The following is a 23,261-nucleotide window of genomic DNA, read 5'->3' on the forward strand; positions in this document are numbered from 1 at the left end:
GAGGGTGGCACGCCCGGGGAGGGCACCGAAGCTCTGCGCCCCTTCCCCAATACCTCACCTTATACATCTCTTCATCTGTATCCTTTGCAATATCCTTTATAATAAATTGGTAAGTGTGTTTCCTTGAGTTCTGTGAGCCATTCCGGAAAATTAATCTAACCCAAAGAGGGAGGAGGCTGAGGGAACCTCAACTTGAGGCTGGTTTGTCAGAAGCTCCGGAGGCCCAGACCTGTGACTGGCGGGCAGCGAGTGAATAATGAGGACTGAGCCCTCACCCTGTGGGATCTGACACTATCTCTGGGTAGATCTTGCTGGAATTGAGGAAGAGGATACTCAGCTGGTGTCCACCGATTGGTGTGTGGGGGAAAAAAACCACATTTGGTTACAGAAGTCCTCTTCTATGTTGACTGTTGTGCAGTTTAGCGGAAAGCATGGTTTGGGGAGTGTTTTTCCAAAGCAACGACATAAATGGAAACACAGCTGTGTTCATCTTCAGTCTCGACTTGCCCCTTTATGCTCCCACAACACTCCATTCCCACCTCAAATTAAACTCTTATTTAAACTGTACTGAAATTTATCCACTTACAAATCAAACTCCTCTTCCCCTCTCCATATGAGTCTCTGAGCTTTATAAGGTCAGAGAAGTTGTATTGCTGAACAGATGTGTAAAGTTGGGAGAGAAGCAGGATGAGCAACACCAGGCAATTCCATCCATCCCACCTCAATAACCATCTAACCTAGAAGTTCTTAAAAATGGTTTTAGTTTTGCTTCTACCACTCTATTTGATTCAAAGGTAGTTGCCATTAGTCATTCTTTTTCATTTGTTTTTGAGATGGAGTCTCGCTCTGTTACCCAGGCTGGAGTGTAGTAGCTCAATCATAGCTCGCTATAGCTTCAAATTCCTGAGCTCAAGGAATACTCCCAACTCAGCCTCCTGAATAGCTGGGACTACAGGTGTTTGCCACTACATCTGGTTAATTTTTTAATTTTTTTGTAGAGATGTTATCTTGCTATGTTGTACAGGCCGGTCTTGAACTCCTGGCCTCAAACGATCCTCCCACCCTGGCCTCTCAAAGTGCTGGGATTACAGGCGTGAGCCACCACACCTGGCCTCATTAGTCATTCTTTAAGTAAGGAAGACTACAGCCTTCAGTGAAGCACTGATATGCTCAGATCATATCATCTTCTGATGGAAAGCTACACAGTATATAAGAGAAATGACACAGAGCAAAAGTTCTCTAATTACCAGAACCAATTATCAGTAAATCAAATTCATTGTAGTTTTAGCTAACCTACTTGATAGATAGAGCACCTTTAAAACTGCACCTTTCTAAAGAATTGAGCTATTTAAATGGAACCAAATAAAGATGATACTCTCAGTATCCGTCCAGGACACCTGGTGGAAAAGCTAACCAATCTGAGCAAATCCCAACAAAAGTTTCCAATTTTTTTTTCCAAATCAGAGTTACTTTCCTCAAACCCTTTTCTGCTGCTCTAGACTTCTGATTAGGTGGGGAAAGGGAAACAAAAATTAAAGGGAAAAGCACCATGTTCCAGTGATCAAGAGATGAACCAAATTTCCATTTATCCAGAAGGCTCAAATCACCAGAATTTGCTTAATTAGTACCATGCAATGATGACTGATATTTATAAATATGATCCTACACATAAAGTTTCTCAAGTGCTTTCAGGACTTCTGAAGGAAAATTAAATTGCATTCTAAAACAGATTAGTAATAGGATGTTTATAAAAAGAAAAGTAGCATGAAAGCTACCACATTTCTCTCCACTGCCTAAGGTAAGTATCACCAAGCAGTGAGCACTGTGCTGGGACAGGCTTACACCTCAGAATCCTTCTCATCAGACCAACCTGGAAATAGAGACATGATCCAGAAGCACAGTACAAATGGAGTGAAACAGTGGGGATCTTACCACTTGGATTCAAAAGTCCTGAGTTTAAATCTTAGTCATACCACTCAAAAATAGGGTGACCTTATAATCTATAATCCAAAGAGCAAGAGTTTTGACAGCGACACAGGACAATAGACTGTCCCCAGCATAACAGGACATATGGTCACCATATTCGTAAGCTACATGGACCATGGGCAAGTTACTTAATCTTCAGTCTTGGATACCACATCTGTAACATGTGAATAACAGGTACAAAATTAAATCTTCAGTAACTATAAATTGCTTAGGTACACCTCTTTGCAGCTATATAATACTATCATATATTCTGATCCAGTGAGTTCAGAAACTCCAAAAACACCACACAGCCTTAAAAGGGGAGACATCAAAGAGATGAAAATCCATCTTTGATGGATTCAGGATAATTTTTAAATCCACATTCTCTTTATCAGACTTGCAATTTTCTAAAAAAACTTAGTTCAAATTCTGATACCTGGGCAGTACTAACCACTCAAAACTGTTTCCACATCTTCATTTTTCATAGTCTTATAAAAGCACTCAATTTGTTGTATTGTGATTTAAATGAAAATGAAAGAAAAAAAAAAAAAAAAAAGGTATGCCAGACTAAGCCCTTCTAGAAGAACCACTTCTGTTCCTTTTATCCTCAATGTTCAAGTGCAGTGCCTGGTGCATAGATGGTATTAGATACTGGTTGAATAAATGATCAATACTTTAGAAGTACAATGCTTCCTTAGTCAGCCCTAACTTGGCTACAATCTCAACCCACACACAAATGTTTTGTAAGGATGTATCCTTGTCTTTTCCCATCTGAGTGTTCATACTCCTAAGCAGTAACTGCAATCCCAAATGTTTCTTCTCTATAGAGTGATTTCACCTATTTCCCTAAGGGGAACTCATCTTGAAATCCAACTAGGTTTTAGGCTTTTGGGAGATTCCCATTTTAAATCTTTATTCAGAAGCTTCTGGCCCTTCACACACCATCTTAAACTCTTACTCTTCCTTCGTTCAAAGAAGACAGAACTGACTGTTTCAACACCAGATTATCTCCACCCATTTCCATACTACCCTCAGTGAACCCTCTTCATCCTATCATATCTATAGAGACTTCCCTCAGAAATTAAAGTATACTAGACAAAGACCACTCCATATTTATTACGGGAGAATCAAAATCCAATGGGGAAAAAATTAAAACCAAAGCAAATAAATACAGTCATATTCCACATCACTGAAATGCCTTCAATGGTAAAATGGTTTTAAATTATGGCAAAGCCCCAGGGGTCTCTAAGGCATTTCTTCTCGGGTTTCTTTAAAAAAAAAAAGTGTAGTCAATCCTAGTGGCATTTGCTTTTTCTCTGCTCCGTTGCCCCCAGACTCAGACTGCTCTAAGGTCTGGGGGTTTCAAGGCAAAACAATGAAGCATTTGACAACCTCAAAAGGTCTGAATGACATTCTGGAAACAGTCAAACTTCACTTTGGGCTACTCACTGAAGTATAGACACACCATGATACACTGCCCACCTTGAGCTTGGAATATACTCTATCTAGGTGAGAACAAATAATTTTGGCATTTGTGTACTCAAAAAGACTTCCCTAGCTTAGAGGTCAAAATCAGTTGTAAAAAATTTCTTTTGCATGTTTCCCAAAAGCCATGAAAACTTACCTGGCAAATCCTCACCCACCACTATGGTAAACAACGTGCAACTAATTGTACAAAATGTAACTTTTATTTGGAAAAAAAAATTATCTTTAACAACCGCGGACTGTTCTTATCCCAAGTTAAATAACAGCAGCAAGATGAAACTGTAAATGTCCACTAAGATAGAGCTGGAAACACTGTGGTTCCACTATCCCTCCTCCCCCCGAGTTTCTTTTGCTCCACAAAAATAATTTTAGTCAGATGGGAATAGGAAAAAAACTACAAACAGAAAGAAGTATAGTTTCAGTGTGAGTACAATATTAAACGTCCTGAAAAGAGACAGATCCTCAATAATGTAGCTTTAATAAAAACTTCCTAAACCCTTTCCTTTTTTGTTCCTTTGAGAAAATGAAGCAATTTGCATTTACAGCTCAGTTCCTGTTTCCAAAATATCCCTTTAACTTTTTCTTTTCTCTTTTTATGGTAGGTATAAATAGCACCAAATTGTCAAATCACAGCTATTTTGTGTGCTACCTATACAAATAGGTCTGATTTCTGGCCAGCCATAAAACAATTACTGCCGAATTCCTCTGGCTCTTTGATATCCAGCTTGTCCACAGGGCTTCAAAGCTAGTCTCCAGGACTTTTCTGGGGGCACTGCTGAAAAACAATCTCAACAGAAACACAGAAGATAAAATGTTCCCACTCCTATAAACACACAAAGACATAACTCCAGAAGTAAAACAGTTCAGCATCATCATGGAGGGATTCTTCTCCCAAGAAAATTTACAGAGTCCAAGTACTTTAAATTGTTTTTTTAGTGATATGGATCAACTAGAATTTCTTCCCTCTAACTCATATGGCTATTTTCCCCATTTTCAAGCTTCTAAAAATTAGGAATTACTCTGCTTTCAGAGAAATTTTCTTGATTTACTAAAATAACTTATCCCATGGGAACTTACTGGGATGGAACGAAAGTTCAGCTTCTTGAGCACATAAATAACTATACAGCATAGTATTTATTCAATGTACCAAAACTCATTCAAGCTAGCTTTGAATAAGGTTAAATTTGGTCAGAGCATCAATAGAGGAAATTTATGTATGGGCAATTATATGTTTTGACTATAAATTAATAGAATGGCTTATGAAAAATTACATTATATGTGGGATATGTAGATAGCATACATAAAAATACCTAACATATATAGCACATACATGTGCTCAGAGTGACAGTAAGGTTCCTGTTAACCCAGAGCAAAAGCAATACGTTTATTACAAGGAAATAAATGTGAATAAATCCAGTTAAAAAAAAACCTTACAATGTAGCATCTTGGAGGGATGACAAATATAATCTAATTATCAAATCTCCCATTGCCAGGTTCTTATAACAAAATTTTGTTAAGGTTGATACATATATAAACACATACAACCAAACACACACAGAGGCATACATCTATATCCACACATCTGACCTTAAAAGAGAAAGACATGTCACTTTTTTTTTAATTCCTCCTACCAATGGCATTAGGCCAAATCAATTTTTCCTTAACCCAATACTTTTGGCAGCTCTATCATAATATGCCAGAATTCCACAAATTAAGAAGTTGGCAAACATGTGGCTCTGAATTAAAAGCACAGATGATATAGTCTCCCTCTACTTATGAAAGAAGATCATTTTAGGTATATACATAAAAAGTAAAGACTACCTTTGTACCTAAAATCTCCCTCTAATTTCTTATTCTCCCCTTCTCTTTACCACTAGCAAGAATCAAGCACTTTTAAAATATTAATCCAGATCTGATTTTGGCATTCATCTATGACCTTATCCAAGGAACCACTTGTACATATTTATCCAAAGACATATAGCCATATTGTTTCTTAAAATCTATATAGTAAGTTAACTGTTAGAAGCACATAGATGAGTCTTCTAATTATAATCCAAAAATTTACCACTCAAAATCAGAGCCACATGTTTATAGCTCTGATCATAAGAACACAGCTTTTATCTCTTAGGTCAAATCTGGCACCCTAAGTTGCTACTAAATTTCCTCATAACAATGTGATTATGTAATCTCTCAAATTTAATTATATTTTTCCTCTGGATTTTTTTAACCAAGGCCAAATGCATTAACATACAACAAAATTCTCAACGTGAGTGATAAAAATGCATTAAAAGTAACCTTTAATCCATGCTATTAACTGATTTTATTCTATTTTGGCACGTTTGAAGTAACTCATCTAAGGATTAGTTAGGCTTTTCTACATTTCTTTTTATCAGGACTCTACCATTCTTGATTTAGTTTTGAGAGAAAAGGGTTTGCAAAAACTATAATAATCTCACAGCTGGAGATGGCTGGAAAGTCCGTTAGTACTCATTGTGCCCTTAATTTGCAGGAAGCCTTTGTGTTCTTCTACTCCTCGTTTTACATGCTGAGCAGTTTTCACTGATAAAGTACTTATAGACCAGTTATTTTAGATTAATGAAAAGCCCAGTAAAATTTTATGTAAGATGGCTGTGAACTTTCTCTTTAAAATACTGAAATGTATCTTCAGAGTCTTGATTGAATGAAAATCTTAACCCCAGTAATTTGCCTCAATAATTTTCATGTGAGTAGGCAAAGGCAGTCTTAGAAGTTTTAAGAAGTATTATTTTCAAACAGAGAAGGAATCCAAAATTTCAGACTATGAATTCAGATTGAATGGCTGAAGCCTCAGGGCAAACACACTGATTTAATCACATAGCAGTAGGTTTCAAAATCTTGCCTTCTTCAGACTTAACAATAAAGTATTTCCTTGCCCTTTAAACCTATAGCAATAATGCAAACACATTATACAAAAGGACTAACATTGTTAGGATTTTGTTGAGATTTTTAACATTATGACATCAATTTTAGAAGTAGATGGCACCGTTCTAATTCCACACTTATCCAAAATGAGATTTTAAAGTCAATGACTTATTTCCTCTGAACTTCAAGCCTAAAAAGGGACATTTAAATATCCAATTATCAAGGATTATAAGTCAAACACAACTTTCACAATTCTCTGAAAGTTTTCAGATACAAAAAGCAAGGTCTAACTCTGAAAAGTCTAAGCTGAAGTTTTTAAATCTGTCCTAATATAAGCAAAGATGTTGAGTTCTGTCATATTCCAAGATATGAAAATAGTGTTAAAATTATCCATATTCTGCTACACTAGCTTCTTGTAAATCAGAAGCTCAAGTAATAATCATAGATTCATATCTAACATAGCAAGTATATCATTCATATCAAACCCAGCAAGTATATCTGCAAAGTAGAAGTGATAGTGTCTGAAACTAATAGGGTTAAACAATTTCTTTTGTGAGGCCACTGGCAAAATCTACAGCAGCTGTCTAACTTTGCCTTTAACGATCATAGCAAAAGCTCAAGGAAGTGATCCAATGCAGCACTGGTCTTTAGTAACCAGATCGTTTCTATTTCATTTTCAGCCAAGGGAATGGATAATGAAAACAAAATTATTCCTCAGTCAGTAAGTTTACTTGACAAGCTAATTTTTACCAACCTTTAACTTTATTCACATGTATAGCCATAAGAGTTGTGCCTTTTTGTGGGCAGACAACCTTAATAACTTTTAAATACTGGCTACACGAGATAAAACTTCAAATGGCTATCACTTCTTTAAACTCACTTATAAAAACTACTGGAAAACTTTTTAGCTATTCAGGAACATACTAAGCTAAAAGAGAAAAGGCTAACCACTACTGTAAACTGTTGAGCCAAAGATACTTGATTCTATCAGTAAAGAACACTGCAGAATTATACCATTTTATATATGACCTAAAACACCTGTATAATGATTTTCATAAACGAAACAAAACTCAATTCCTTGAGCATTACAATTTTCCACCTAAAACTACATACATTGTTTAAAACAAAAAAGCCCTCTCATTATATATTACCACCCAGTTATTACCAATGCATCTGAGATACCTACTCCTAAATGCTTTTCTGCTTAGCCTGTGGAAAACAGGTATTCCAGACTTCTAACTAATCAGGACTTATAGAGATTTATTAATATTTTAAATAGAAATCCAATATTCTTCATAAGTCAAGTTTCTGAAGAATATGAATAAGAGAAACAAAAAGTAAATCAATGACCCAACAAAGTTACATTATCACTCTGGTTAATAACCACAGGTTCACAGAAGTTCCAAAATAATTTTAAACTAACTTATGTGAGAATAGGCATGACTGCAACATTCCCCATTTCAATATTTATGGCACATATGTAAATATTTTATTCAAGTAAGTTTGCCCAAAGAGAAATTTCTTTCTAAAGACTAATTTTAATCCAGTATTTAATTTATAATTCCAAGTCTGTTTACTTCCACAAAGGTTTGGGCCAGAGCAATATTAGCTAAATTTCAGGCCAGTATACATTTATATTACATGCCACAGGTAAGAGATACTGATATAAATATATCAGATATACTTTCTGATGATAAGTAGCTCCTATCAATTTATACTATCTCAAATAGGAGAAATACGGTTTCAACTATTTAATATTTGAAAACTACTACTATATGTTGGCTTCCTAAAGGAGTGAAAATTATTTAAAAGCTACGAATTAAAATGCATGCACTAATGGATATTCCTAAACTGACATATTTACAAATGGCTTGTTTTAAAAAGTAAATACCAAATACTGGCTTAATATGTTTCACTTTTAGGGATTTAAACCATAAATTCTTCAAATAAAATTAAATAAATCGGTTTGCAAGTAATTAATGATGAGAATTCAATAATATAAAACTATCTCTGTATATTCTCTATGGCTGGGGAACTTAACTGGCTATGTTCAATATAATACACTTAGTGGGTCTTGGAGCCCACTGCCTGTAAAATCTCCCATGGAGATTCGAGACCACCCATTGAAAACAGTACAACATTATTGCCTCAAGCAAGAAGCTGGTACATAGGACTGGTTATTCAAGTCTTTTAAATACTATTTTATTGAGGGATTGTGGGAGGTGGGGGAGGGGGAGAAGGGGGATTCATGAGTGGATGGGGGAGGAAAACTCAGACACAGAAAAAACAGTAATTTCTAAAGCAGAGGTTCCTGTGGTACCCTCCCTCACCCCACCCCCACTTTTAAAACAGCTACATAAACAAAGTAATAAGTGCTCAATTTCAGAGAGAATTACATTATACTCCATTTGAACAGGCTACAAAGTACTTTTATTTGAAAAGCTGCTTCTCCTCTGTTATAAACAATTTTACTCGGCACTAATTTCAGACAAGAGAAGATGGCTAGAGAGTGTGGGAGGTGGAGTTAGGAAAAATTCACTCAGTGTCTTTCAATGCCTTAAATAGTTGATCCAATAAAGATCCTTTAGAGAAAACTTTAAGTCTATTTTTTTTCTCCAAGTAAGCAAATCATACAGGAGGGCTTTTCTTTTCTAGGGTACTGCACCCTGTCTCTTTAAATTCCAGGCCTGCCCCATTTCCCACGCATTCAATGAAAGCCCCACATTTGCTGGCCTCCAGCCCACAATGTCAAGTAGTTCTCTTGCTATTGAATTTCAAGATTATTCTTTTGGATCATTTGCCCTTTAGTTTTAAGCACGCCAAAGCAAAAATAATGTCTTTCTACAATAACATAAAGAAAACTCTGAGGTCTTTACAAGTCTACAAGTAGAGAACACCTTGTCCTTTGGTTCCCCTTTCACTGCAAAATATGCTCCCACTCCATACGCTCCAAATAAGGGCCATTTGTGCGCTATCTTGGGCTACCGTAGCTTTGTCTGTCCTACGACAAAATTTTACGAGTATTTTCATTTAATTTAGTACCAAATCTGGAATCTCTAACAATCTGCAATATTCAAACCAGGTCTTTGTATTGCTCAAACTCTCAAGTCTTCAACTTGGTCCCTCTAGTATTCAGTTAGAATAAATTTTAAAACAATTACTTTATTCTAAATCAACTATTTTATTTTCTATGGTTATAGTTTAGACATCTACATAAATTAACTCAATAATAAAAATAGCAAGTAAATATTGTGAGCTGTAGTCATTGTGCCAGAGTATATTTTCCTCATTCCTATACATACCTTAATCCCGAAGCAAGGATTCCAGGCCATTATGAATCCCATTTAGAATTCTCTCAAAAGAAATAGAAATAGTTAAGCAGAAGTTTATCAACAGAACTAAATCAAGCCCACAGAAAATAATGTTATTCCAAATGCTAGCAAACAGTACTTAGAATGGCAATTTTATTCAAGTATGGACTTTGTAAAAAGCATCTAATATTAAAGGGAAAACACCCTTATTTTCATTTGACACATAGCTCTGCTATACATTAGTGTATAGCGCACTTTAAATGTTAAATAGGCAAATGTTTTCTCACAGATCATAAAATCATGGACTTAGATAAAATTTAGATTGCAGAGAGATCTTCGAGGACAACTAAAATTAACTCCCTCATTTTGAAGAAATCTTTTTTTAGTTATGTTTAAGGAATATTCCTATCAATCTATATGTACCGCAGATAAGACATGAAATTACATTTTAATTTTCACTTGTTAAAACTTCTAGTTATTTTTGTAGCTTATATGTGAAATATGAAAAACCATCTTAATACTAAAATAGTTTGTATTTATATAATTATGTATCAATTCTCCATTCAAAAAGGACCACTTCTTTCTGTGCCCCAAATATATGTTTTTTGGATTTATTTTTGGTACTACTTGTTTTGGTGCTTTTTATTTCTTGTAAGTTTAACTTCCAAATTATATACAAAGACCCCCAAACTGGAAATAGGTCTTTTGTATTCAATTATAGATCCTATGTATTCCTAACATCATCATGTATTTAAACATCATCATGACAGTCTTTTCATTTGTAGTATTTTTAAAGTCAGATGCAGGCTTTGGGAAAATTTCTAATACTACACATCAAGATAAGCATATTAATTAACAAAGTTATACTTATCAAAACTCCACAGGAAAAAAAAGGCCAAAACGTTTTAAAACATTCCTAAAATATATACCATACCAAAATATTAAACGTGAGTGTCTTTCTGTTAAAAGACTGTCTTATATAAATAATATACACTTATAAATCAGGTTAATCTCATTACTTTTATAACTTCAACACAGTATTAATTGAGAAAGGTAAAAACATGATGTACGTTTCTTTTTAAAGCTTACAGTCAACTTATGAATCACTTGTGCATACAGTCATAGTAATATTAAAAGAAAAGATAGACAGGTGTGGTGGTGCATGCCTGTAGTCCTAGCTAATCAGGAGACAGAAGTGGGAGGATCCCTTAAGTCCAGAAGTTCAAGACTGCAGTGAGCCATGACCTCACCACTGCACTCCAGCCTGAGCGACAGAGGGAGATCCTGTCTCTAAAAAATAAACAAAAATAAAAGGAAAAAAAGTTAAAAAAAAAAAACAAAAAGAAAGAAAGAAACAAAGAAAGAAAGAAAGGAAGGAAGGACGGACGGACGGACGGATGGACTGACTCAAAATGACAAGGTAGCAAAGTGTCAAATAACAAAATATGAAAATGTTTCTTGGGAAAGAGAACCCTGATCATGTTCCAAATGAAATTACTTTTAGAAAAACTAAAAAACTTATTGTAAATGTGTCCATACATACATTTAAATATCTAGTTTTACTTTCACATAATGTGTCATTCAAGAAAAGCTTGAAAAATTCAACAAATTTTATTGACAACAATAAGAAGTTCCTGATATCCCACCTCCCAGAGATAACTTCTATTAACATTTTGCTATACTATTTCCTTCCTATCTTTTCACTGATGTATTTTTTACCTGCCATGTGATTCTCAAAATGTGGGTATAGATGAACAATTCCGTTCATTTCCAATATAAGAAAATGGACTGAATCAATGATGGTAAACCCAAAAAGGGGCATTCACAGAAAGATAATCTGTCCAGAAGCATTAACTATAAGCTGTTGCATACCCTTCACAACATAAGAAATTTCTTATTTGCTGCTGTATTTTAGATGTCTACATTTTTGTATCTTTGTATAAATTAAATTCTTGGCTCTTGTCAGTCATTTCACAATTCCCTTCATCAAGTTGGAATGCTAACTAGAATTATTTTTTCTTTGACCTAAAAGTTACACAGTCTGTTGCAACTAAAGAGGGGAAGGGTACTTATTAATACTTTTCAAAACGGCTTAAATTAAGCATTTGATTTACTAAATAGAAAACTCTGCAATTATTTTGAATTATCCAAGATTGTATATATTTTCTTCTAACCTATTTACATGACACTATAATCCAAGTCCTCAATTATTACTCTATTAATAATAGAAACACAAGTAGTTATCTGATAAATGATACTGCAGAAAAGCAAAATAAGTGACAAAATTTCAAGGTCTGGCCAATGTTATGCAAAATACAAAAAAAAAAAATCAGTTAACATGAAAACTCCAATAATCTAATGGTATGGGTAAGAGCCGTGTTTGAGGAAGAAGTTTCCAATAAACTCAGTCTCTTAAGTTCTTGAAATGAGCCGACCTACAAGTAGTAGTTGATGGTTGATGTAAATGGCATCAATATGATCAGAACTTTTTATAACTAAAACTTAATCACCTATTTGGTGTATTATCCATGTTATCGTATACTTCCCTACAATTGCAAAAAGTCTTTTACCCATTTCACTGTCCATTTGTCATAAAAAAAAGATGAAATTCCAATGTACTGAGGTTCATGTATCAATATTTTGTTTTAAGAAAAAAATCATTCTCCAAACTACTACACTTTTACAAAAATTGAGAGATTAAACACAACACTACATCATCTATTCCCTAGCATGATAACCAATATAGCTGATGTTTAATAAATGGTAGTTATTACTTCATTATTATAAAAATAGTAGTTCAATAGCAAATGCAGAATTTATCCTTTTTTAAAAATTGAAGAAAAATAATATTTCAGAACTGGAAAAGCCCACACAGCTTTCTACTTCCCAGGCCAGGGCTTTTCCTACCACATTACTAAATACTGCTCCTACCAGTTACTGGAATACATCAGACTCATATTTTTAAAGCTAAAAGGCTAGTTGTATTTCATGCATTAGGTAGTAAAAAGTGACAGAGCTGGCCAAGTCCTTCAAATTTGTGTCTAGTTTTTTTAAAAAGCATTCAAAGTAGGTGAGGAAAGAATAAGGGAAAAAAAAAACAGAAAAGGGAAAAACTCATTTTTGCCTAAGAAAAGCTAGAACACATTTTAGAAAATATGATTCTCAGCAAACACAATGTTTCCTGCTAAAAATTCAAATGGTGATTCTGTTTACACAAGGTCAATTATTAATATTAGAGGTACAGAAGAAATGAGTTTCAGAACACTGAGTAATAATTTACAACTTAGAGAGTGGAAAGTAAAGCCAGGGAATCTAAGGGATTCCAAAACCCTTATTCTGACTTCAAATATCTGCCTTTATGTTATATTGTTGCCCAAAACTTCCAGAGTCTAGACACTATATTGATAAAGATATGGGTAGCACCTTCAATGATAATATAGGTCCCTCTCTTCTGATGTATATATAACTCAAATGCAACACAGGAGAAACAATAGATACATATACAAAAAGAAGGGAGTGCTGGACTGATGGAACTACGTAAAACACAACAGTGCTGTGAAGTGCTCCACTGAATGAGGAAAGTGGATTCCTGCCGCTAGTTACTATTTCTGTGCATACATAGGAAAAGTCATACAACAAGCATAAGACAATCCCGAGCTATGTCAACATTTTAAAATAACCTATTCCACTAAAAGCAACCAAATCCCAACAGCCCAAACTCTTCATTTTCCACTAAGAATTACTATAAAACGGCTGCTTATAATATGGGAACATGGAAAGAAATAAAATGATGGAAAAAAGGTTGTAAAGTAGAAGACTGTTTCTTCAATATAAAGAAAGATTTCATTATTAAGCAATGCAAATTAATGAAGTATTTTGGGAAAAAGGTATGGATGATACAAGTCTACAATGAACCTCGTTTTTAAACATCCAAAGTGTTTTAAATGTCTATTAAAATGAATAGATACTTAATCAGACAGTATTTTCCTCCCAATACCACCCTTTAGGGGGAGGTAGAATGGGACATAAAAATCTATCTGCAAAAATTAAATGGCATCATGTAGACTAAATTTATATATAAATTTTAAACATTAGGAGGCAAGTAATCTCCCTACTCTCTATGTCACTGCTATTATTATTAATCCTAAGGTATTATTAATACCTTAGGAAATTGTTAATATATATTTTACTTTTAAAAATCAATATATGCACACAGAACATTTGGCCTGGTATTGATGGAAAAATAACTGATGATTTCTACAGGAAAGGAATAAAGAAAAAAAATCTAGCTTTCACAAAATATTTTAAAATGGAAAAAAATTTGACTCAGAATATCACTCTTCTAATATGGATAATAACTCTAAGTAAATTCAACTAATCATGTTTATAATCACATATGAATACTATTTTAATGATAAGCCATAATTTCTTTAATAAAAAATGACAGTACACTGATTTTATCCAAAAAGTTAATTGTTAACTGCTACATACCAACTAAATCACACCCAAATGCTAGCCTTATCTTCTCAGAAATTCAATGATAATAGCCTTCCTCAGGCCTTGGCCACTGCAAACTTATCACCCTTAAGTTAAAATGATTAAGTCATGCAACATTACTACTTAAAACAACACTCTGCATCTTTTCATGTAATTGCAATCCTACCATTGGCTGAGGTGAGGGCAAAATAGCAGGAGATAACTACCATGCAGCAACAATTTTTTTCTAATGATTTAATCTCAAAGGAAAACTTTAAATTAATCTATAAAATGAATTTGATTATGTCTGAAAACAGCTACAGAACTTTTCCTGAAGAGCTTCTATGGTTACCACCACTTAGTTATTGCTGAACATTTGTCTGCTAATATAAGTGAATAATTACCAATGTTTTAAAAGTAAACATTGACCACCATTTATTACTAGTTATCTTTGCACAGGCAAACTTGTGACTCATTGTATCTACATGCAAGATCATTCCACATTTCCAGGCTTCTGATTAAAAATAAAATGAGAGGGTAAACAAAGATGAAGAATCTCAAGTGTCCTTTCCAGCTCTAAAACACACAAGCACATTGAAGGCAGGGACCTCCTCTTTCTCTTATTTACATCTCCCCCAGTCTTTCACTGCATCCTGCAGATAGAAAGCCTTCTGGGTAAGCAAATCACCATGGCCACAAACTAATATTCTTAAATAAGACCCTAAACTCAGAGAGGAAAACAAAACAAAATAAAGCAGATCAGCTTGACAAAACTAAAAATTTGCATATGGCAGAAAAATACCATAAATCAGGCTATATGAAAAAAATGAAGCAAGACATTTTCAAAACAAACAAAGGATGAACATCCTACAAACGAGAAAAGGGCAAGTACCCCAAGAGTTTTTTTTTTAAAAGAAAAATGATATAAAAAAGTCAATAAAGAGGAAATCCAAATGGTCAATAAACATGCATAAAATGCTTACCCCACTAGGAACCATAAAAATTCAAATGAAAACAAAAAGATACCATATTTCAACTAAATATCAAAAATAAGAAAAATTAAAATAGCCAAAATTGGCAAAAATGTAGATATAAATGGCACTCATTCCCTAACACAGTATAAATGGTCACAGCTACTTCGTAGAGCAATCTAACAATGTCTAGTACAAATGAAGATGCACATGCCCACATCCCAAGGACTCAAGCTCTAAGCTTATGTCCAAACTCTTGTTCATTTGCACAGGTAACATGCACAAAGATGTTCATTGCACAGAACAGAGAATGACCTCTAGGCCGGGCGCGGTGGCTCACGCCTATAATCCTAGCACTCTGGGAGGCCGAGGCGGGTGGATCGCTTGAGGTCAGGAGTTCGAGACCAGCCTGAGCAAGAGCGAGACCCCATCTCTACTAAAAATAGAAAGAAATTATCTGGCCAACTAAAATATATATAGAAAAAATTAGCCGGGCATGGTGGCACATGCCTGTAGTCCCAGCTACTCGGGAGGCTGAGACAGGAGGATTGCTTGAGCCCAGGAGTTTGAGGTTGCTGTGAGCTAGGCTGACACCACGGCACTCACTCTACCCAGGGCAACAAAGCGACACTCTGTCTCAAAAAAAAAGAAAAAGAAAATGACCTCTATATTTCTTAATAGGTAAACAGAAAAGTATAGAATATATTCTTATGACGAATACTAAGAGAATGACTGGGATCTGTACAGGGGATAGGTTCAAAAACATATTGAGTAGGGGGAAAAAAGCAAGATGCAAAATTATTCACTCATGAAAATGACCTGGATTAAGTCGTGGCAATGGTAGCAAAACTTGTGATTATACTAAAAACCACTGACTTGTGCAATTTAAAAGAGTGAATTTTATAATATGTGAATTATATCGCAATTGAAAAAGAAAATGATTTACCCAGTATGATCCACTTCATGTTGATTTTGAGACACAATACACTATTATTTGTAAGCAATATAAATGTGCAAATGTAGATAAATAGAATGGAAGAAAGGCTTAAGAGTTGGAAGGTTAGGAGCATTTAAAAATGCTAGCTGCATCTATAATAGTTAATTCTCTAAACAAGGAATCAAATATAATAAAATGTAAACATTAATTCATTCTTGGTAGGGGATTTGAATGTTTGTTATATCATTCTTCATATTTTCCTATACTTTTTTTTTTGAGAAGTAAAAAAGGCAACCATGAACTAAAAAAAGGCATAAAAGGCACATCACACAAGACAAATGGTAAATAAATACATATTCATAAGAAAAGATATGTGGCACCACTAATCAAATAAATGCAAATTAAAATGAAGGTTTTTTTCATGCAGCAGAATGGCAAAGATTAAAAAAAAAAAAAAAAAACTGTTAATTTCCAGTATTGGCAACCATGTGGGGAAATGGGCAGTCTTCTAACCCCTGGGGAAGTATAAACTGGTACAATCTTTTTGGTGGAAAATTTGGTAGTACATATCAAAATTTCCAATCTATTTACCTTCTGTCTCAACTACCTCCCTTCTAGAAATTTACCATAAGGAAATTATTATAAAAATGAATGTTAAGGATGTTCATCACAGCATTATCCATAACAAATTAAAACTGGGAACAATCTAAAGATCCAAATGAAGTATACTAAATCTATGTTCAATGTAATATCATAAAATTCAGCAATTTAAAAAGATGATATTCCATAAGGGTAAGAATGTTCATCTGTGCTTTATCCCCAGCTCCAAGAAGTATGCTAAGCACGTAACAGGAGCGCCAAAAACACTTGTCGGATGAACCTCGTTAATACTGATGTGTATGTACATATATATAAAGATGTCTACCATTAACTATGGTTATCTATGAAAATTTCAAGCAACTTCTCTATATTTCTACAGTTTGATTTTTCTTTCTTTTTTTTTTTCCTAAGAGATGAGGTGTCACTATATTGACCAGGCTAGCCTCAAACTTCTGGGCTCAAGCTCTCCTCCCACCTCAGTCTCCCAAGTAGCTGGGGACTATAGGCATGTACTACCACACCTGGCTTTGGTTTGATTTTTCTACAATGAGCACATATTTATAAATTAGAAAAAAAAAAAGATTTCATTTGCATGTAAAAAATGAATACAGGCTTCTTCATAAAGCCTTTACTCTACAATTGTGCTATGTAATTTCCTAATTTCTGCAGCATTTCTTCTGAAGACTCAAACCACTAAGAGATGAACAAGAAAAGTTCTACACCATAGATCTGTAAAAGCTATGTTAAGTAAGTGGGGATTATCTGTAATAGAAGACTAGAAAAACAGAAAAGGGGCCAAGGTTGGTCCATAGAAGACCCACTGGAAAGAAACTTCAGAGAAAAAACAAAGTATCTTTAAAGCAAAATTATCAAACCAATTGATACTCCTGTCTTGCCTACTTCACAGAGGTAGGTAGTTCTACAGAAGGTTGCATCAAATAATGTATATAAAACACTTTGCGTAATTCATATAATACCATAGAATGCATAGTAATATTAACTATAAAATATGTCAAGGCAAACCCAAGTTTAGATTATCCTTTTCTGAAAAAAATTGTTAGGTAATTATTGACTAGAATTTAGTGAGGCAAATACCTTGGTAGATCTACTTCTTCTTTTTTCATTAAATAAGTGTTTTTCTTAGCAACAATAATAATGGTTAAAAAAAATCAGCTTCTATTTATCTGTGCTAGATTGTGTGTTGAATGTTTTACATGAGCCATTCTCAGAATGTAGTCTGAGGACCTCATGATCTCTAAGACCTTTTCAGATGATGAGTGAAGTTAAAACTATTTTCATAATACAATATATACATGATGTTATTTGCCTTTTTCATTCTCATTCTCTCATGAGTATATGGTGGAGTTTTCCAGAGGCTACATGACATGTGATAACACAACAGACAAAATACAGTGGCAGATAAGCAGATCCAGTTGTCTTCTATTAAACCAGACATTGAAGAGATTTGCAAAAAAAAAAAAAACAAAAGTAAACAATGCCACTCTTCTGATTTTTCATTTTAGAATATATTTATTTTTCATTAAAATGGTTTTTTATCTGTTAACATGTAATGCACTGAAAATGTCTCAGTTTTAATTTCTAATACAGTAAAATTAATAGATAAAACTTACATAGAAAAGCTTTCTGGTGTCTTCAATTTGTAAGAGTGTAAAGGGGTTTTAAATCCAATAAGTTTAAGAACAGCTGATTTATATTTAATTTTCAACTCATGAGGTAAGTTATATTTTATCATCATTTCCACAACACAAATGAGAAAATAGATACACAAGTATTTTGCCCAAAATCACAAGGAGTCTCTTAAACCAGCATTTGCATACAAGTCTATAATTCCTAACCCTAACTCCTCCTCATCCCTAAGCATCTATATCTCCTCAAGATAGTTAAAGATCACTTTTAGATAGCTACATGCTAATCCCTGTTTAAAAAAAATATTCTATATTGGTTCTCTATTCTTTGTCTTTCCATTTTAAAAGGTAATGTGTGCTCACTGTAATGCTTTATATGTAAAAAATATACATATAAACATATAAAACTTTTTTCTTAAATCGAACACTGGAAAAAATCACCTCTCATCACCACCAACGCCACAAGTAGCCACTAAAGAAAACTATTGGTAAGAATTTGGTGCCTACTAATCCTAAATTTATTTATTCATACACAAACGCATACACACACATACTTTTTATCTGTATAAGCACATTTTTTTAATGGGATCACATTGACTTAGCACTTATTTCACTTAATACTTCTTGAATATCCTCCTGCATCTAGAAATAGATTTACCTCATGGTATAGGTTATCCTCATTTAACTTATCCAATTAAGGTCCCCTATATGGCTTGCTTCCAAACTTTTGCTATTACAAGAACAATCATAAGAAATATGCTGTATCTTTGTGTATTTGTGAAATCACATCCATCAGAAATTCCTAGAAGTAAATTTCCTGGGTTAAGGGGTATAAACATTAAAAATCTTAATAGATTTTGCCAAAGGCCCTCTAAAATGCTACACTTACATTCTCACCTACAGCATATGAGATTTCCTTCAACAATGCAGCTTTTAAGTGCCTTGGAAAATTATACTTTACGTTGCTTCAAAATGCCAAGTAGTAAAATTGTTCTCACTGGTCATCTTAATTCCATACAGAACCCTACACAAATAACACTCACAGAATGTATCAGAATAGTCTCATTCACCTTTTTTCTTTACACCTTTTAAATGCCTTCAAAGAGCAGGTGCATACACCAGGTGTATACAGTATCTTCAACTACTAAACCCTTAAATATTAGATACCTTGATAAAAAGTTATCCAAACTATTTCAGAAGACCATTTAACACAAATCAGAACTATGCAATAAAGCTGGGATCAAATATTTAAAGGAAAGTTGTAAGTAGATTTATTAAGCTTTTTATCTGCCCACTCAAAGGACGAAGGCTACAAATAAAAAGCTATCAAATCATACCAGTGGCCAAATTAGCTTACATAAAATAATAAGCAACAGATTTCATATCATAAATGTCAGTGGAACAGATTGCAATAGTAAGGATGGCTGTAACTGGAAAGAAAGTTCACTCAAATTCACATCATACTGAAATTGAAAACATTAATATTTTAAATGAAATGTTTTGAATGTGACTATTCATTTCAGTCATATCAGACTAACATAAATCTTTGGTACTAATAAATATGATATGGTCTTTTCTTGCAAGTAGATAGTTTAAAAACGTATCATACTCTGACCTGCCTATTCTGTAATGGCTAATGGATATTTCAGGCCTCACTATTTCATCACAATCTCTTTTCTAGGATTTTGTGCCAGTAGTTTTAAATTGAAGGTCTCCCACACATCTTTATGACAGAGTAAAACCTCATTAATTCATATCCAATTAGCTCAATTCTGAAATGGTATATATAACTCTCATTAGGCAACAAGTTAAAAATACTATAATTTCTCCTTCTACGAGTTCTCATAATATTACTGTGAAGTAAAGGAAATCAAACTGAAAATCAGTTCACTTTCCAAACCAAAGATTTATGAAACTAAGGACTCATCCATCTTTGTGGCTGAGCAGTTCATCCCGAGTTCTAAGGTTCATCTCTGTTTATCAGCTACTGTATATAGTGAAAGTGATTTAACTTGTCACTACCAATAACCATTTACAGCTTAATTTAGAGTATGAGCATTTCTTTTAAATATCTTGTAACTCAGATTTTTCACAAATTCATTTTTGTAGTTTCTCCCATTTGCAATGGGAAAAATTTTACCCTATCACTTACAGATTTACAATATAGCAAACATAGCATCTTAGAAGATGCAGGAAGTAGACTTAGAAATGCTTGGCATTCTTATTCTTTATTTATTCTTGTCATTTTGAAAGACTTTATAAGCCAAAAAATAAGTCCAAGGATTAAGTGGCATATTTGGTATTGCATGAACTTACAACCAACTATTCCCAATGAATAGAGAAACCTTCTCTTGCAATCTGAATCATGTGTAATTACAGTATGACAAGGTCTCTCCTGGGCGATGTAAGCTGGCATTTTTCCCAGGACTTGTCACATCATGGGAAGCACACATACAAATAAAAATCCAAAAACAAACATTTTAAAACAATGGCTTGTAGACTTCATAAAGAAACTCCACAGTTGAGTAGAAAAATTGAGGACTCCAACCAACAAACAGTCATCTCTCAGAGACATCTGAAAAAGCATTGCTGTTACCAAGCAGCTTACCACACCTAGCAACAACTCCAGGTGTGGGCTATGTGGGCAGCACCCTTGCATTCCCTAGGGCTGGACAGAAAATCATTAAGTATAGGAAATAAAAGGTAACATCACAGCACAGATCCACTGAAGCAGAGAAACAGTGGTAAAATAAAGAGGTTGATCATCTTTAATGTCATAATGCCAATTTGTCAACTGTCAAGGTGTCTAAACAAAGTTACCTTAAAAGCTACATCTTCTGCCAACTGACTTAATTTTCCTGATACAATAAATATTGCTTTTTAAAGACGCATTTCACCTTAAAGTGACTAGAAGTAGTAATAATAGTGTATACCAAGGATCTTAGAAGGTGGTTTCTTTTGTTTAAACTCCCTCTGCTCTACAGACACATGGAAAGGGGGAGAGAGATTCCAAGAAACAACACACCAAGCTCATGTAGTGACAGAAACTCGACAATACTCATTCTTATCATGGTTTAGAGGAAATATGAAATATTATCTCTGACTATATTTTAACATAAAATGCTAACAAATTCTAAATATTATTTCCTTATAGGTCATGTATATTCCTAGTCCTCTATTAGAAGCTGGATTCATTTTTTAGCCACCCAACAAAGCCCATCAAATTCACTGTTCAAGTTTTCAAGAAAACCTATAAACCAAACCACTAAAGGCAAAAAATACAATCCTACTTCCCATTATATGAGCTTTGGAAACAAAAATAAGCACCAACACAAACCTCTACCACCTCTAAGGCACACAGCATTTCTCCTTTCTTTATTCAGCCCCTTGAATGTTCAATAATTTCCACATAGCTCTAAGCAGAATGGATTTATTACGATGTTACTCTAAGAAACTGCAGGAGTTCTAGATGCCAATAAAGATTACGGATCAAATGGAAGATAACTACTAACCATTGTGTCGACTTAGATAAATAAACCTGCTCACAAACAAAGCACCTTATTGTATTTGTACTGTTACCTCCAGTAATCCAACTAAAACAACCAGACAGTAGCTTTCCAGAGACTGAAGGGAATAGAAACTGGGATTTCTCAACCCCCCTTTAAATTTCTTTTAAAATGACACCCCGTTTCTTTTATCCAAAACTGTTCTGCCCTTAGTGGAAAACGTTTGGGACCGGAGAGGCTCAGCAGGATTATGCAAACTAGACTCCAAGGCTAAGAACCAAGGTGGGGAAGCACTGCAGCAAAAGGCAACATCGTTCCTCTGAAACTTAGCTTCGACCTTTGCAGGAACCCTCTCTCCTTGCAGATCACATCCGGCAGACACTTTGCTACGTTGCTCAAAATCAAAGGAGCAGTCAAATGCCATGGGAGCGACTGAGAGAAGAACGAGTAAGCCCCCCCAGCTAAACATAAAATCCAGAGGGGAGTGGGGTGTGGCGGTGGCTAACCCACAAAATGAAAAGTCTAGGCAACTGGCACCCAATGTCTCATACAACAGAGAGGAAAGCAGAGAAGATCTTAAAGAAAATCGACTTCTCAAGGCGGTACAATAACTACATCCAATGCATTCTTTGCTAATAACACAGGTAAATCTCAATTTCTCTAAGAAAAAAAGCGCGAAGTGTTTATTCCCTCCAGCCCCACTCGCCACACGTCCAAACCCAACAACTAATTGCACCTTCCCCACAGAATCCGCGGCTAGCCCCAGAGGACCAGTGAGGGCTGGCTTGGGATGAATAAACACACTCGACACCTGACGGTCCTTTCTCTGCGGCGACTTTCACGAAACCGAAGTCGCGCGCGCGCGGGCGGCAGCTGGGACCTGGCCGGCGCGGCGCCGCGCACCCGGATCCCGAGGCTACGCCGGCGAGCGCGGCGCTGGGGGCGGGGAGCGGGGCAGGGGGACCGCCCGGGCCAAGCGATTGTTTCCTCGCTCAGCAAAGACATTTTTTATCAAGCCCCTTTTGTATTCGAGCCCTACCTCTTTTTGGCCTAGGAAAGCTTTCGTGCAAGTGGAAGACGACTTTCTCCACAAAGTGCTGTATGTTACTGTGCTCCGGGCCGCGCACGAACACCATCCAGTCGTGGGTGAAGCCCTCCACGGTGGGTTTTTTCCTCACCTGGGCGCGGTGCCCCAGCTCCAGCTTCACCTGTACGGCACACTGCGGGCAGGGGGAGGAGAGACAGCCGTGAACAACAGGAAGGCGACGGTTCGGCACTGAACATTGCGCCTGACATTTTTTTTCCTCCTTCTTGAAACGCACATAAAAGGAAACGGCGGTGCCCTCTGCATCCACGTTTCACGCGCGTGGGCGCGCACACCCCACACCCCCAAATATACCCCGCCCGGCCGGCCGGGCCCTAGGCGCCCCGGGCCCCGCATCCACACCGGACAGGCTTGTAAC

At 35.3% G+C, this 23,261-nt stretch overlaps 1 protein-coding gene across 2 annotated transcripts in view; it reads right to left on the reverse strand.

Annotated features, from left to right (window-relative positions):
• MLLT3 (MLLT3 super elongation complex subunit) overlaps nucleotides 1–23,261 on the reverse strand; it is a 249,900-nt gene that overhangs the window by 225,220 nt on the left and 1,419 nt on the right. For both annotated transcript variants that reach the window (XM_069474240.1, XM_069474242.1), the window contains exon 2: nucleotides 22,838–23,018. In XM_069474240.1, coding sequence (XP_069330341.1) covers nucleotides 22,838–23,018 — 181 coding nt within the window. The remainder of the gene's footprint in view (nucleotides 1–22,837; nucleotides 23,019–23,261) is intronic.

The sequence above is a fragment of the Eulemur rufifrons genome, chromosome 7, assembly GCF_041146395.1.
Source record: "Eulemur rufifrons isolate Redbay chromosome 7, OSU_ERuf_1, whole genome shotgun sequence".
In the NCBI taxonomy this organism is placed as follows: domain Eukaryota; kingdom Metazoa; phylum Chordata; class Mammalia; order Primates; family Lemuridae; genus Eulemur; species Eulemur rufifrons.